At 35.4% G+C, this 16353-nt stretch overlaps 1 protein-coding gene across 1 annotated transcript in view; it reads left to right on the top strand.

Annotated features, from left to right (window-relative positions):
- Positions 1-16353, top strand: part of wdr18 (WD repeat domain 18) — a 99971-nt gene that overhangs the window by 70062 nt on the left and 13556 nt on the right. The window contains exons 8-9 of the mRNA XM_039655908.2: positions 12300-12466; positions 15830-15898. Of these exons, the coding sequence (XP_039511842.2) occupies positions 12300-12466; positions 15830-15898 (236 nt within the window). The remainder of the gene's footprint in view (positions 1-12299; positions 12467-15829; positions 15899-16353) is intronic.

Here is a 16353-nt window from a genome sequence, read left to right as displayed (position 1 = left end):
ATGCATAGGTGGAGGTGTTAAAGCTATAAAATATGGCTAAAACCTTAATGTGACTAGGGTAAATCAACAACAGATTGAGTGAAAAAAATGGAGAGACAGAAATCAGCTGATTTAAATGTGACTTAAGCTTTAAAATCCCCCTCATAAATATTTGCCATATTATGTTGGTATAAGATGACATAAACATGTTTTAATAAATGCTGCAACACACAGAAAGTCACCACATTAGCAGCGGTACAAAAGAAACACTTGTTTTCCCTATAGCGGGACATAACGAGTATAACGAGTGTTACTTTCGTCCCGACAGGAACTCCTGACATTTAAACACAATTTACTTGTATACTGAAAAACTCTGACCAGGCAAACTTTAGGATGTGTTACAGCTCTAAATAAGCTTGATCATTACTGTGTGACACAGGAAATGAAAACACAACTTGTAAATAAAAAAGTACCGCTTCAGTAATTTACTTATCATACAGGAAAACTGCTTTACGGACCTAACTGCGTGAAACAATGATGAAATCACGTGATATTTAGAGGCTCGTCACTGGCTGCATGCCAAAAGTGCTGTCATATCTCGAAAATGTAGTCAGGTCTCAGAGAAAATCGCTTTGTTACTTTCATCCCGGTTGTCCCCTAACATTAACTCTAAAATAGTAAATAAATAAAACTAAAATAAAAAGTAAATAAACTTAATCTAGAACACTCTTAAAAAACTAACAATAACATTAAAATAAAAAAAAAAATGAAAAAATCAAATATTTGAAGTAAAAAAATAAAATAGAACTTAAATACTTAAAGGAGCTGTATGCAAGATTGTGGCCAAAACTGGGCCACTGAGTTTTTTTCTGTTAATTATTTTTGATATTAGTAGTTAGGATTCGTATAGAGTTTTTTTTAGGTTTCGCAACGTTAGAATTTTTTTTATCCGATTCCGACACGTTTGTATCTGCAGCTGTGGTAACTAGCTGGCAACCCGAATGCCGCAACACTACACTGTAAAAAATAAACCGTAAATTTTACGGTAAAAAAAACGGCAGCTGTGGTTGCCAGAATTTTACTGTTAAAAATATGGTAGGAACGTTAATGGTTTTACAGACTTAACTTAAAATTTACAGTAATAAACCGTATTTTATTTTCTGATAAAATGTGGATTTACCAACTTATTGACATTGATATCTCTTTTTAGACCATTGTAATACACTGACAACCAACAATCATCACAGTAGTGATGAGAGTTACATGAGCAATCACAGCTCATCACAAGTGAATACTTGTAGAAAGCAATACTTCTTTAAAGAAGCTGCAGAATGTCATTCACACAAACATTAAGCACCATCATGGTAAAAAAATGCAATAAACATTAATTAAACAACATTAAATATAACATAAAACCCTAATATACTTAACTAATTAGAAAAAAAAACACAATAAAACAATGAGGAACCATAGTTATTTCAACAAAAATACATAAAATGTGAAGTGTCACACATGGAATCGTGGGAATGTCAATTTATGGTTTTTCACTGTAAATTATGCAATGATTTGTTCTTTTTCACTTTCAAAAACTGTAAATTTAACAGTATTTTACTGTAAAATTATATCACAGTTATTTACCGTGTATAGTACGGAAACTTTCTCTTTACCAATTAACAGTTTTGCACTGTAGCATTTTTACAGTATTTTACCGTTAAAATCACGGTTATTTTTTACAGTTTACTGGCTCTGTGATTGGTAGATCGGTGGAGGGTCAGAACTCATCGGAGCAAAACACAAAATGACAACATCAACACCAGTCGAGGGCTGCAACTGCACTTTTTAATTGACAATATCCTGGCCGGACTACTGTTTTCAGTGATATAAGTATTTGAAATGAACATGATTTCTTAATGTCTAGTGACATATCAGGGAAAAATTATGATTAATTGAAATCTTGCATACAGCTCCTTTAAGTTTCAATTCTAAATGAACCTAGATCTTTTCTAAAACTTAAATTTCTGGTTCATTGTTTGGAAAAGTGCGACTGATACTCTAGATTCTTAAAGAATTTATGTTCCACAAAACCATATCGAGTCTATTTACACCTGGACACTTCATTGCTTTTTCTGTAATTGGATGGCTGTTCCTGAAAAGACCAGGTGTAAATTCCCTTCGAAGTGCTTTCAAGACGGATTTAAATCCAATCACTCAAACCACTTCAAAGCACATTTGGTTGTTGAAAGCCACATATGTAAATTTTACTCCTCCCAAAAATAGTTTAAAAATAAACAAATGCGTCCGAGCGTGTTACATTATACCGGCTCCTTGACCGCTTTACTGCAAGATGCAATGCCACAGATATGGCCCTCCGCAGATGAGTATCTGAGTACTCATCTAGTTTCAGCATTGCATACACAATCATCTTCATTACCAGTGCTGATGCTGCTTTCTCTCCTATTGCAGTCTAAATACATACAATTTGGTTGACATGAATTTGCTTGTAGCCCTGGAATTGAAAATTATATTTGTTTTGCAGAGACACATTTGTGTGGCCAGATGTAAATAGAACAGATTCAACAAATCAGATATCATCAGTAAAAAGGCATGAAGGGACCAGGTGTAAACATAGTAAATGATGACAGAATTTTACTCGCCCTCAGTACAGTTTAGCTCTGACTGTTTGATGTCTCTCTCTTGATGCGGTTTGGAATTGGTAAAATGTGCTTGGAAAAAAAAAAGATCAGAATATCGAATTGCTTAATAAATTCATCTCCAACCCTAATCGAACACACCTGCCTTTAATTTTCAAGTGATACTAAAGATTGTAATTGGTTGCTTGGTTGCTTCAGGTGTGTTTGATTAGGGTTGGAGATGAACTGTGCAGGACAGTCGATCGACAGGAACAGGATTGGCTGGTACAGTATATGGGCTGGTCAAATAAAATGATTCAGATTTTTTTTTTTTTTAAAGCATGCAAACTGGAATCGTGCTAAAGTATGATGTGAGGAGTCCCCGCATGTGTTGAGTGCTGTGAAACCACCCGCAGGCATCCTTAATTTTACTATAGGTCTTAAAACCTTCATTAACATTCATGTTATGCCACCCGCATACATAATGCATCCGCCGGGCTCACCCTGTGCTTGGTTAAAAAGGTCTTCTCCATGTATGTTATCTTTAAGCCTTGATCTAGAAGAGTGATATTAAACCTAATTCAGCATGACACACGATGTTGGATGCACCAAACAATCTTTTTCATCTCTAGTATTGTTTTTTTAATAAATATTAATCCAATGCTAATTGAGCCCGCCAGCTAAATCTCTAGCTGAAAATCGTTCATTTTGTCTTTAGATCACGACTTTCTCTCTCACACAAATTTGATTGTACTCCTGTTCAGTGCACTAATGTGCCAAACGCATGCATACTGTAATCTTTCTTTCATTGTGTGTGCGATTAAGCCCGTGTTTGATTTCTTATTTCAGCTTTTTGGAGGTCATCGCATTTTCCCCTTCCGATTACTCAACCACACAAGAGATGCAAACCGGGAAGCGTACTAAATATAAATGAAAGTCTCAAACAAATGAATAATTAAAATTTGAAGGGAATCAATCATTTCCCAAATCCCATCTGAACAAAATATTCTTCTGCTAGTCTGAGAAACCAAGTCATGGAGCTTCACTGTATTCCAGTACATTCAAAATACGCCAAACTTTTTCACAGGGGTCTTTCAAAGGGGATTTGCTTGATATAAAATGTTTGTCATCATTAAATTTGGGATGACTGCTATCATTACATCAAACTCACAGCATATTATGTGCTCCATCTTTGGAATTTATGTCAACTTGTGAAATTCATTGCATTCATTTGTTATGTACTTGATGGCAGACTGACATGGAATTTTCCCCCACATATTTCATCCAGTGTGAATTCCATTATTCATAGTAATCATATAATTTATGTCTAGTTCTTATTAGATGATATAATCAATAGTGACAAAAAACCTATATCTAATTTTTAAATAGATACTAAATAAATAGATACCTACTGTCTCTCTCTCTCTCTCTCTCTCTCTCTCTCTCTCTCTCTCTCTCTCTCTCTCTCTCTCTCTCTATCTATCTATTATATATGAATTTATACATGATTTTACATATATGCTGTACTGAAATAATGGTTTTAATTTGTGTGTGGGTGTGTATATATAAATATATAATTGAAATATAGTTTTTTATATAGTAAAATATAAGCCTGCAGCTATCGATTCTTTTTGTAATCGAGTAATCTGATAATTTGTTAATAATTTGTAATAATGTATAAAGAAAATGATAAGGTGTTTGGCTTTTATTTCTTTAAAAAACTAGAGGTATTTATTCCAACTCCAATATTTGGCTCCGAAACTAAGCCTATTTATTGCAATTTTTACCCATTTTTTTGTTTATAAGTACCAGTGCCAACAATTACTGTATATAACAATACAGTTAAATCAATTTACTTTTAAACATGTAGCCCATAACATGTAAAACTTTGAATACAAACTGAAATAGTAAAGGCCATTTGGCCTTAGTTTTGTCTTCTTAATACAACTTTACAAAAGAAGGATTGCACCTTCTGCAAATTACCCACCTGAGAACAAAAATAAATTAATATAAACTATCAAGCCAAACAGGTACACAAATGTATGCAAAATAAATGTAAATAAAATGTGTGTGTGTGTGTGTGTGTGTATGTGTCACAATATTTGTTCCTCCATCACATCAATTTAGTCAATTTATGCTGAAATTTTTGTTGCTTGGCTAATAAAAGTTTAAGCATATGATGAATTGCCGCAATTGATCTGAGTGGCGTGTGACGAGAGAGACAAGTGTGCTCAACATCTCCCATGCACGCTCGCACTATATTACAGGATATTTTAAAGCCACAATATGTATTTTTTCTGCTTTAAAAATAGCAAAAATAACTTTATCTATGTTATATATTTCTGTTAGATGTGTACTTACATTATCCCGACAGTTTCCACCAAATTTCAAATACGGAGAAATTTATAGTTTAATTCGAAGACACGGGACGTTTCTTTATTTCCGTTCGTCGCCCGTCTATGGCGTCATATAACCTTTGATTCCTCTATTTTCTCTCTTTCGCTTCAGCATGCTCATGCTTACTAAATAAATGCCTCACCTCCGGCGCCGCCGCGCACTCACTACATTCCCTTTAGCCTTTAACACATAGTGGATGCATAACGCAAACCCAGTCAAACGTTTGACTGCAGTATCTTATGTGCTTTATGATCCGGTGCGCCCTATATATGAAAAATGTTTTAAAATAGGTCATTCATTGAAGGAGCGTAATATAAATATTTATATGCGTCTGTATTGTAGTTATGGACCACGATTACGCTTTGCCTGCACGTTCTGCTGCTACAGCCAGCTCAGTAAAGCTCAAACATACGGGTGAAAAATATGACCCGAGAAGGGTTTGGGACAGGAGAAAAAGCATAACACAGGTAAACATTGGGGTTGCATTTAAAGCTTCTTGAGATGCCGTATATCCGTAGATCTATAGACAAACTCATCTTTCAGGCATTTGACCGAAGTGATCGACACTTCAGTGTGAGAAATCGGGGGGATGGCGTGAAAATTAGCTCAATCGACAAGTCTCAGGCCATGTCCACACTAATACGTTTTCGTTTGAAAACGTATATTTTTCTCTCCGTTTTGGCCTTCCGTCCACACTGAGACGGCGTTTTAAGTCAACAAAAACGTATCGTTTGGAAAACACTCTCCAAAGTGGATAAATTTGAAAAAGCCGTTTTCGCGTTGTAGTGTGGACAGTGAAACCGAAGGTATTTCAAAAAGATGACGTAAGTTTAGTCATGTGATCCATGTAGTACCAATAGATATTCATATTTATCCGTATTGTGCCTGTTATGTGTTATTCATTTTTACACTATTGCTAAAATATGTTACTTTCTATGTTACTACTTTGTAGCACTACAAAGATGACAGATAATGTTCTTACATTTGCTGTCCTGCGGCAAAACAGGAGATCAGTTGCGTTTTAGACCAACCATAGGATGATTGAATGCGACCTGGACGCATCAGTGATGGTGAGATATTTTGCTAAATAAAATTATCCTGTTATGTGCGATAACATTATTATCTCAGTGAGCTTTTGTGAAGTTTCACGCATGCGCAGTTAAGTGAATTTAGAAGTTTCTCATCCACACTAAAACGTCGGAAAACGGCTGAAAACGCTAGTGTGGACGGAGAGTGTTTTTAAACAAAAACCCTGTTTTCAAATGCATCCGGATTAATGTGGACGTACAGTAGCCTCAATGTATCATGCGCTACGGTGTGCTTCTTGAACAACGGTCCGTGTGAAACAATCAGATCCCTGCGTGCACGTATAGTGCACATCATACAAATTTAACGAGGCTTCGAGGCAGATTTTTTTGCCTCAAGGAATTTTTGTAATCAAGTAACTTGAGTAACTCAAGGAATCGTTTCAGCCCTAGTAAAATATATTTTTAAAAATCGGTTGGTGAGTTTCTTTTATAGATATCAAATTATTATTGTCAGCATAGGGCTGTGCGATTTAATTGTATTTCGATTTTGGCTCCCAACGATTATGGAAACAACATAATCGAGTTAAAAAGATTATTTTGCCGCTGCCGCGTTCCGTCCAGTGCACTTTCCTTTCCTTCACAGCGGTGCACTTTCATTCCTCCCTTAGCCAAACTTAAAATCCAAATCTGCCGAATAAGTGAGTGATGTAAAATGAAGTCTACAGTCGTTATGTCTTAAGTTAATGTAAACACTGAGAAAGAGCATGTGTGTAACTGTATATCGAGTCCGTGCGTTCCTTTTTAAAGTGACAGCAGCCTAATAAACCTAATGCAGTCATCATTGTTAATCAAACAACAAAAGACATGAATGAAACTCTTGAATGAATAAAGTTGAGGATTAGTTTATATTTAATGTATACAGCAGTGTTATTTTACGTTTGATTACATTATTCCATTTCTGTTACTTGCACTAATTTCTGAATACCATTGTTATAGCCTACGTCTTCCTGAAAAACCTAAAACACTATTTATTATATCACCCACCCGGTGATGTAATAAATAGTGGCTTAGGTTTTTTATCGAGCAGCTCTATGTCAGAATAACAATTTCAGTGTAGCATGCACTCTGTTTAACACATTCCAACCTGGGTAAATCCATTCCACATAATATCCCAAAAAGGGCAGAAAGCAAGTCTGCAGATTTCATCAGGGTCTAGTTACTGGAAATATTAGTTATACAAGCAAGATGTTGGTATTGTAGGCCTGAAAGAGGGCTTATGAAAACCGTGAGCTCTGCATCCTCTCTGGTTGAATTGATGAAAAGAGCCGTATAATTTAATTGCATTTGAAGAGGAGCGGCTTGTTTCTCCCGCCAAATCCGCACTGCCGAGAGACCAGCGCGTCCTCTGGGTGTCTGCAGCTGCATCACTGCTTACCTGTTTTATCATAATTGTTTTGGCATCGTTCAGAAACAGGGATTAATGTACACACAGTTCACTGAGCCACTGCTTTGCAAAAAGCCTATTTATCACCGTCTTTTGCAGAAAGCACAGGGAGCTTTGGAAGCTCAGATTGTGAAAGTGCCTTTGTGTTAATTTGACTGGCCTCAATAAATCAACAATTCTTAATCGAAAGGCTTGAGAGAAAATAGAAGGGACAAGTGACTTTTTTTTTTTTTTGAATTGCTTGAAAACAAAAATGAAGGCAGCCTGAAGTTGATCTCCATATCGTTTTTTTTTTTTTTATGCTTACAGCAGAACCCTGCTTTTAATTAGACCACATGGGCACACACTCATGCATTTTATTTCTTTAATTATTATAATATTTGATTATATTATTTTAATCTAATGATGTCTTGCAACTTTTGCCAGGGGAAATGAAAACCCCTTAACAAACAATTCCAGTCTGGCGAGATACTTCCCGTGTGGCCAGTTTTAACTTTTGATGTCATCAGCGTCTGGAATATCTCAGACCATGTGAGTGATTGAGCTCATTTTTTTAAATTTTTCTATAAAACGCCAACACAGTTTATGAGTCTCATCTAATCTGCCACCAGACTGTTCTGTGTGATAGATCTTCTCACTCTGTGTCTTTCTGTGAAATTATTCAATGATTAATCTTTAGAGAATATCAGGCTGACAGGACAAAATTGTGCTGTTGAAAACAGTTACCCCACCTCAATTATGTTTGCTGGGGTTTCATCTGTTTTTGATGGAAAATCACTGGCATTTTCTGGGCTGTTATGGAAATGTCTGAGCTCTTGACGGTGCATGTCTGATCTAGATTCCGTTTTTTGATTCTTAATAATTTTAGACTGATATATTGGTCCACACTGTGTTGCCGACTTTAATGTAGCATTTAAATAAACCATCTTATTTTCCTTAAATTGGGAAAAAAAGGCCATATTGTAAATCTGGGATTCACAAACTACTGTAGACCTATGAGTTCTGGAAGTAATTTTAGGATTTGGCACTAAAGTACTTCTAATGCTTTTATTTTGGATTTTTCATATTTAATTTATTTAATTATAGAGAGGGTATGCGTGTGACGTCACCGTGGGCCGGAGTGCCAGCAGTTACTCAGTGAGTGGCAAAAAGACTGAGCGGCTGTATTTGTTTTCAGCGTGAATGCCACGAAAAACAAACACAACACATATAAAGTGGGAAAGAGCTTTGCGATTGACTGTACAACTAGATTTGACAAAAAATCAGAGGTATATATTTTACAGACTGATATAGAGGAGCAAATGGATCTGGACTCCAGTCAGCGAAAGGTGGATTTGCTGTTTTTGTATTTTGTGTCAATATGCTGAATTTAGGTTTAAAACCATACCCATATTTTGTATTGTTATATATTAACAACTCATCAATTAAATATATATCATTGCATATTCTGCATTATTGGATGTTTTTTTTTAATAAATAAAACTATAAAGTTTTAGGACTGGGCAATATGATGATATATATAATAGGCTATATACAGTATAACACTGATATAAGTGATCACCCAGATTTAGACCTACCTATATTGTATTTATATAAAGCGTTCGCAGGTAAATTTGCTTTAGCTTATGTTTATGTCTAAATTGCTTTTATTTCCCCGGTGTGAATCAGGCAAACATAAATGTCAGGCAACACGATTCCTGGCTGCATGTCAATATCCATGGATCACTGGATCTTTAGTACGTTGTAAGGAACACTATATTGAGTCCAACAGTTAGTTTAAATTGATAAAATTGTTAGTTTTAGTCGAATTTTTGCAGTTTGTTTGTATTAAATCCAGTCACACAGCAGATCTTTTGCCGCTCAGTCAGGCTGAGGTGGGTTGTCCTGGTGGGAAAGTGACGTGTGTGTGTATATATATTAGAGCCAGACCGATATATCGGCCGGCCGATATTATCTGCCGATATTAGGTATATTAGGTATCGGCAGTTATAATGGCCGATAAATGAATATTTAAAAAATAAAATAAAAATGGACAAAACACGCTTCAATCATCTCTCCTTGGCCTGTTATATTGAAAATGTATGTTTTACAATTTGCAGTATGATGTTATCTTTTGCTAAGTTATGGCTCATCATAGACTAGCTAACCACAAAGCTAGCTAATGCCACTATCATCAGTGGAAGACCGCTAACGTTAACATTAATGAGCTTGGAAACAACAATGAACTTTTTCTGCCTAAATAAAGTAATCATTACTGTATTTATAACTAGCATATCTCTAGTTACAGTCCCTGCATTGCAAAATGTAAGTTATACTTGTGAGGAGTGAACATTTAGACACAGAGAAAAACTATCAAACGTATCTTGTGCATAAAAGCAAGCTTTTCTTTTACACGTGTGTGAAATCCAACAATATTTAATAAAAAAAAAATATCGGCCGATATATCGGAATGTCGGATTTTAAAACCCCAAAATATTTGTATCGGTATCGGCCTTCAAAATCCTTTATCGGTCGGGCTCTAATATATATATTATATATATATATATATAATAGGGGTTGGGGGGTAATCACATTATAAAATAAATGTTTTTCTCCAAAACATGTTGGCCATATTTAAACTGCTGTGAAACAAGAAGTCATGACTGGACAATTTCATGTTCTTAGTCACCCTAGTGTGCTAAATATATATATATTTCTGTATAATATGTAATACTATATAATAAAATATACACTATCCAAACAAATCGGGGTGTTGTGGTTTTGAAAGTAGTCTCTTATGCTAACCAATGACGTATTTATTTGCCCTAAAATAGAGTTAAAACTTAAATTAACTATTAATATTTAGTGTCACATGACATGATCAATCAGAAATGATTTTGATATGCTGATTTGGTGCTAAAAAATATTTCTTGTCATTGTTGAAAAAATCTTTATAACATTTGAATTGCCTTTACTGACATTTTTGATCAATTGAGTGTGTGCTTACTGCATGAATAAATGGATTTATTTCCAATGTATTTGAACAACTTTTGAACAGTAGTGTATCATTTTTTTAAATTATATTTAATGTTTTTTTTTTTCTTTTCCTAATCAAATGAGTACTGGTAAATATGTGAACATAGGTGATGAATGAATTTGTACAGAGGGTCAGATTTTCTTGCTTCCATTGAAGTATTGACGCTATTTAGATGGAGAACATGATCATCGTTTACGCTAGCTTTGGTTTGAATCCTTCAGTCTGCTTTGGAGGGATGTTGAGTACACAAACTAATGTAGTTCAGTTGAGTCTGCCACAGTTCTCACTGGTGCAGATGATTTGTGTTTAGCTCTTGTAAGGAGGACAGTAGACAGCATATGCCAGAAGCTCAGTTGGACCTGGTTGTTGTTAATTAATCTCAGGTGAACCACAGGAACATTGTTTCATTCCTAAGAGTGTTGCAGACTCTGCGTCAACTCGATAAAAACAAAAACAAACGTTCTCCTGCCACTGTGTCTTGTTCAGTATAAAAGAGGTTTCAGACAGACAGATGGTTTCAGTGATTTGGTGCTAGTTTGTTCTACACTGACAGTAATGGGCAAATAAAAATGTCCGACATTGTAAGCGGGAGGTAAAGAGCTCTGCTTTTCAGAGTGCTGGAGTTGTAAAAGATTATCTGCCGGTTTTATCTCCTCACTTTCCAATCCAAGTAGGGGGGAGAACTGATGTGGGGAAAAAATAATTAAATTCATAACTTTGAGTTTTTCTGGATTTAGAGTCGACTTGTCGCCCAAAAACACATACAGTATATATTCCACCAGGGTAAAAGTGTGCAAGAACCCTGTTGATATATACAGTCGAGCCCAGAATTAATCATACCCCTGGTAAATATGATCAAAAATGGCTGTAAAAAATAAATCTGCATCGTTTATCCTTTTGATCTTTCATTCATATAATTGGCAAAATCCTAACCTTTCGTTTCTTGGCTGGATAAAGCAAACCAGCGTCTCACTAGTGAAGTTTTGATGGATTAGGATTGCAATCAAGGTAAAGACGGTTGGGGTGACATACAGGAGTCCTTGTCCTGTTCTGTCACTTGACTTGTTTAAAATGTAAACAAGATCTTTGCTGTTGCATTGTACACATACTATTCACTGTGAATTCTGAAGTTTTAATGATGACAAAATTAACTTGATTAATCACATTTTTTTTGTCATAAATATCAATAATAATCTTTGTCAATGGATTTTTTTTTTTAACTTTTAACCTTTAAAAAGTTTGAACCTTTTTAACTTTTAAACTTTTAACCTTTTTTTTTTTTTTTACTTTTAACCAGATTCCTTGCAAATTATTTTATTATGATTTAGATTATGATATTATTATTATGATATTTCCTTTTATTGCTGCTTTATTTATATGTTTGTTTGTTTTTTGGTGGAAACCATGATATTTTTTTTTTTTGAGGAGCAGCAGTTCACAAAAGCAAAAACAGATTTTTTTTAATTTATTTTAATACAAATCTTTCGTAATGTGATAACGTTCTTGAAAAAAATATTACTTTGGAGGTTTGTATATATTTTATTTTGTCATCAAAAATAATAACTTTTGATTGTGTGAACACATGTACAGTAAAAGATGCATAATATTTGCAGAGATATGTGTTTAGCTCTTTCACAACACTATGTTCTTGCGTGTCATTGTTTTCAGGGGTGACTGAGAAAATGCTTGGTGTTAAAATGGATGATTTTTATTTGAGAATTTCAGTATTTACAAACCTTTACTAAACTGCTACAGTTTTCAGAGAGAACTGATATTTTTTTTCCACAACTTTGTCTCCTCAACAGGTCCTGTGACCAATGCTGCAATCATACCAGCGCCTGCCAACATGTTCCTTTCTGACAGTCGTCCAGCCGTCCCACTTCCACGGTTCAGTCGCCACCTGAATCCGTCCGAGCAGGGTGACGGCATGGGCACTGGAGGCATGTGTCTGAGACTGGGAGCCAACACACAGGTAACATCTGGGGATAGATGTAATCAAAAAATATGATTAGGTCCACTGAGACTAGTTATGAGATGGCAGAATTGCCATTTAGAGCAATGCTATTACATTTACTTATCAATTGGGATTCAGTATGCAGTAACATGATCTACCCTCATAATGCAAAAGGTCACAAGCAAAAGTTTACCCAAAGGTCATTTGCAAATAACAGTCTTAAAGGTGCTGTAAAAAAAAAAAAAAAAAAAAAAAATTCATTCCTATAGTATATAATATTATATATTATATATCTCATATGATATATTTTTTACATACAGTATATCTTGATATTGATTTTTTTTAATTGTTTAAAATAATTATTCTTTATTTTGTTGTTCTTTATGCCAATTTGACAAGTTTACTGAAATGCACAAAGTAAATTCTGTGATAATCTGGTTTGAAATAATTAAGGTCTTTATTTTTCTTGCACTTTTGTTCACTAAATGAACACAAGCAAGATTTATAATTTATTTGCAGCAGTATTTACCTATTGGGGTGTAACAATATACTGTGCCACAATATATCGCAAGACAAAAATTCAACAATACGTATCGTGGATAGTGACAATATGTATCGTGGATAGTTCCCCCAAAATAAAAAATACTGTGAGAAAAAAAAAATAATAATTTTTTTTCAGAGTTTTACTGCCAGTACTACATTAAAGGGATACTCCACTTTTTTTGGAAATAGGCTCATTTTACAACTCCCCCAGAGTTAAACAGTTCAGTTTTACCGTTTTCGAATCCATTCAGCCGATTTCCTGATATTTAGAAGAATTTCAGTAACCAGACAGTTTCTGGTCTCATTGACTACTATAGTATATTTTTTTCCTACTATGGAAGTCAATGAGACCAGAAACTGATTACTGATATTCTTCTATATATCAGAAAATCGACTGAATGGATTCAAAAACAGTAAAACCCAACTATTTAACTCTGGGGGAGTTTTAAAATGAGCCTATTTCCAAAAAAAAGTGGAGTATCCCTTTAAACTACTATATATAATCTTGATTATAATGTATAATAATGCAATGGGGGAATATTGGTGGGTTCTGATAATGTCAAATGTCTTATGTTACCAGTAAAAAGTGGCTGACATTATTTTAAATATATCTAGTCAGTGAAAAAGAGCAAGAATATTCATCTACAATAATTCTGTATAATAATTCTTTTCAGCTTCAGAATCCTGAATATTTTTATCATGGTGTCACCATTGTCCTTGGGTTACAAGCAGCAAGTCCAAACCTACTCATTTAAACCCACAATGTAATATCAAAGTTAGCATTTTAATCAACAGTACATTTTTTATTAACCTTTTACCATATGTCTTGGAGTATTGCAATAATGTTCTATCGTGAGTTCAGTATCGTGTTATGTATCGAATCGTGACATGAGGGTATCGTTACACCCCTATTTACCTATATGTTGTTTCGAGTCAAATCACAGTGAAGCAGTTTGAAAATTAACAAATTATTTATTTATTTATTTATTTTTGCTGCTAAAGTTTAAATCAGAGACCATCCATCTTATAATCGGTATTGAATAAAAACTCACATTTTGTAAATACCGGTTATCAATCTTATTGCAAATTATTCAACCATGCGTATGTTTCATTTGTCAAAACCTCAAAATTTGGATGAATCGTGTGCCTAATTTATGCCAGACTTTTCCAATCATTTAGTCTGCTTAAACCCTGCTCCTTTTATACAATCGGCTGCAATTCAGGACCGAATTCATCCAATCAACAACCAATGAATCCAGCTTAGTCCTTTTCTATTACCTATTTCTTTTCAAAAGGGTTCAATGCTAGCCTAATGACACACTCTCACTTTAAATTCATCTACTAAACGTAATTCAAGTACATAAAAATTGGCAACAAAAACATTAATCAATCATGGGTATATTGAGTGTCATCCACCATCCTCAAAAGTGTAAGTGTACTGTAAGCTGTAACAGCTGTGTGTCGGTGAAATGATTGGGTCAAAGATGTTTGTTTAAAGCAAGTTGCACATATGGATTGGTCTCCTCACCACCAGCAGTTTTCAAACATGATGAATGTTTACATCTGTTAGCACCTGAGCGTAATTCCTCCCATGTCAAAATCAATTATAGACACATAAATGAAATGCTAATACAAAGTGTTAAATTTGCCCACCACCTGCTCGGTGGCTCCAACCTTTTATCTTTCCTTCTTTCTGGATATCTGCTGTTTTCCTCTTCCTCCCCTCCCCCCCCCTCAGCTTGTTTACCGAGCGGCTAATCTTCCAGCCTCTGGGAGAGCACATCCTATCTGGAAAACACGCTTCTTTCACCTCTGCACTGTGAGAGAGAACCTAAAACAAATGTTTTGATACGTGCTTTAATACCCAAAATAACACGTTGCAACTGCGACCCAGAGGCTGCGCCCAACATCACACATGCGGTGTGACTGGCATGCCACACAGCGTGTAAATTAAAGCTGCTCTGAGAAAATTAATTTCTCTTTCGGAATTGTTTCCGTTATCCTCCTGGAAGGGGAAACAACAATCCTGCTCTGTGTGTGCACCCTGCAAAACTCCTGAATTAAACCATGCGACCCTCTAAATAATCGTGACCTGTGGGGGTGTCTATTAACAGCCTGGCTGACTGAATTCTGATGGAGGTCAAGCAGAATGGTTTCCTTAGATCAGTTGCCATCAGTTGAGCCTAGGTCTGCTCCGCTATGTGCAAATGGATTTAAGCTTGAGGATCAATGGGTTATTATTACCCTTAAAGGGGTCATGAACTGGCTTTTTTAAATTTTATCATATTGTTGTTTGAGGTCAACTTGGTTTTTGCATTCAAAAACATCAAAATGAATAAGTAATAGGCTATTTTGTACCCTAGTTTTGAGCCTACCTGAAAAACGCTTTACTCATCTTCCTGTGAAATCAGCAGACTCACTGTATCCATCGAGGCAGGAATAGTAAATTTCCGCAGACATGCACTGATGGTCTGTAAATCAGAAGAGTTAGATGGCAGAATCTGAGATGGGCTGTTAAAAAGAGATTGACCTTGCTAGGATTTTCATTGTCAGCCTTAACTTAATAATCTCGTTGGACCCTTGGAACAACGTCATGCTCTCCACAAACCCCCGGCCACTTACTCACTGTCAGTAGTGATCAGCCTCCTTGAGACAGCCATGATTAGACCTTGTTTGTAACTGACCCTCACTGTTGCCACAGCCTCATCAGGACACTTGCGTCATGGGAAATGCCTACACACAAATACCTTATTGGCACACTCAATCATTGTTGTAGCCTAACATACAGTACTATTGTGATGATGTTTAAAGTGTTTCTCTGTCTTTTCACTCTCTCAGGAGCCGGAGGGGACGTATTTGGAGAAAGCAGACGAGCTCTACTCTCTGATGTGTGCCGTCACAGACAAGGTAAGCAGGGAAGCGTACCATTCACTCATTGCTGTGAGCTGAATTTAAGCAAGGCTTTCAAGGCGGAGACAGTTTATAGCCTGTTGGCTTTGATTCTTGTAATGATCCGCATGAAGAGAGAGGAGACAGAGCAATCGTCACAAGTAGCGTTGGCTTTGCAGAGTAATCAACCCATCATTGCCATTTAAAGATGGCTAATAATTTTGCCAATCCTGGTAATTAACAGAACTTCCTTTTTTTTTTTTTTTTGATGGATTTTGATAAAACATTGCTTAAATGAAATGTTTAGCCATTTATATTTGTTATTTTAATTTAGCTTCAGTTTAATTAGCTATAATAAGGCAACCATCACTGTGGCTGAATCTGAAATCCTCCCGTATACCCTTGAGGGGACAGCCATTTGTAGTGGTGTCCGAAACTATAGTGGTAAACAAAACATTTAAATTGGTTGTGGC

The sequence above is a fragment of the Pimephales promelas genome, chromosome 21 (genome assembly GCF_988280905.1).
Source record: "Pimephales promelas chromosome 21, fPimPro1.hap1.1, whole genome shotgun sequence".
NCBI lineage: Eukaryota > Metazoa > Chordata > Actinopteri > Cypriniformes > Leuciscidae > Pimephales > Pimephales promelas.
The sequence above is the reverse complement of the archived record's forward strand: the minus strand, read 5'-3'. Positions and strand labels throughout refer to the sequence as shown.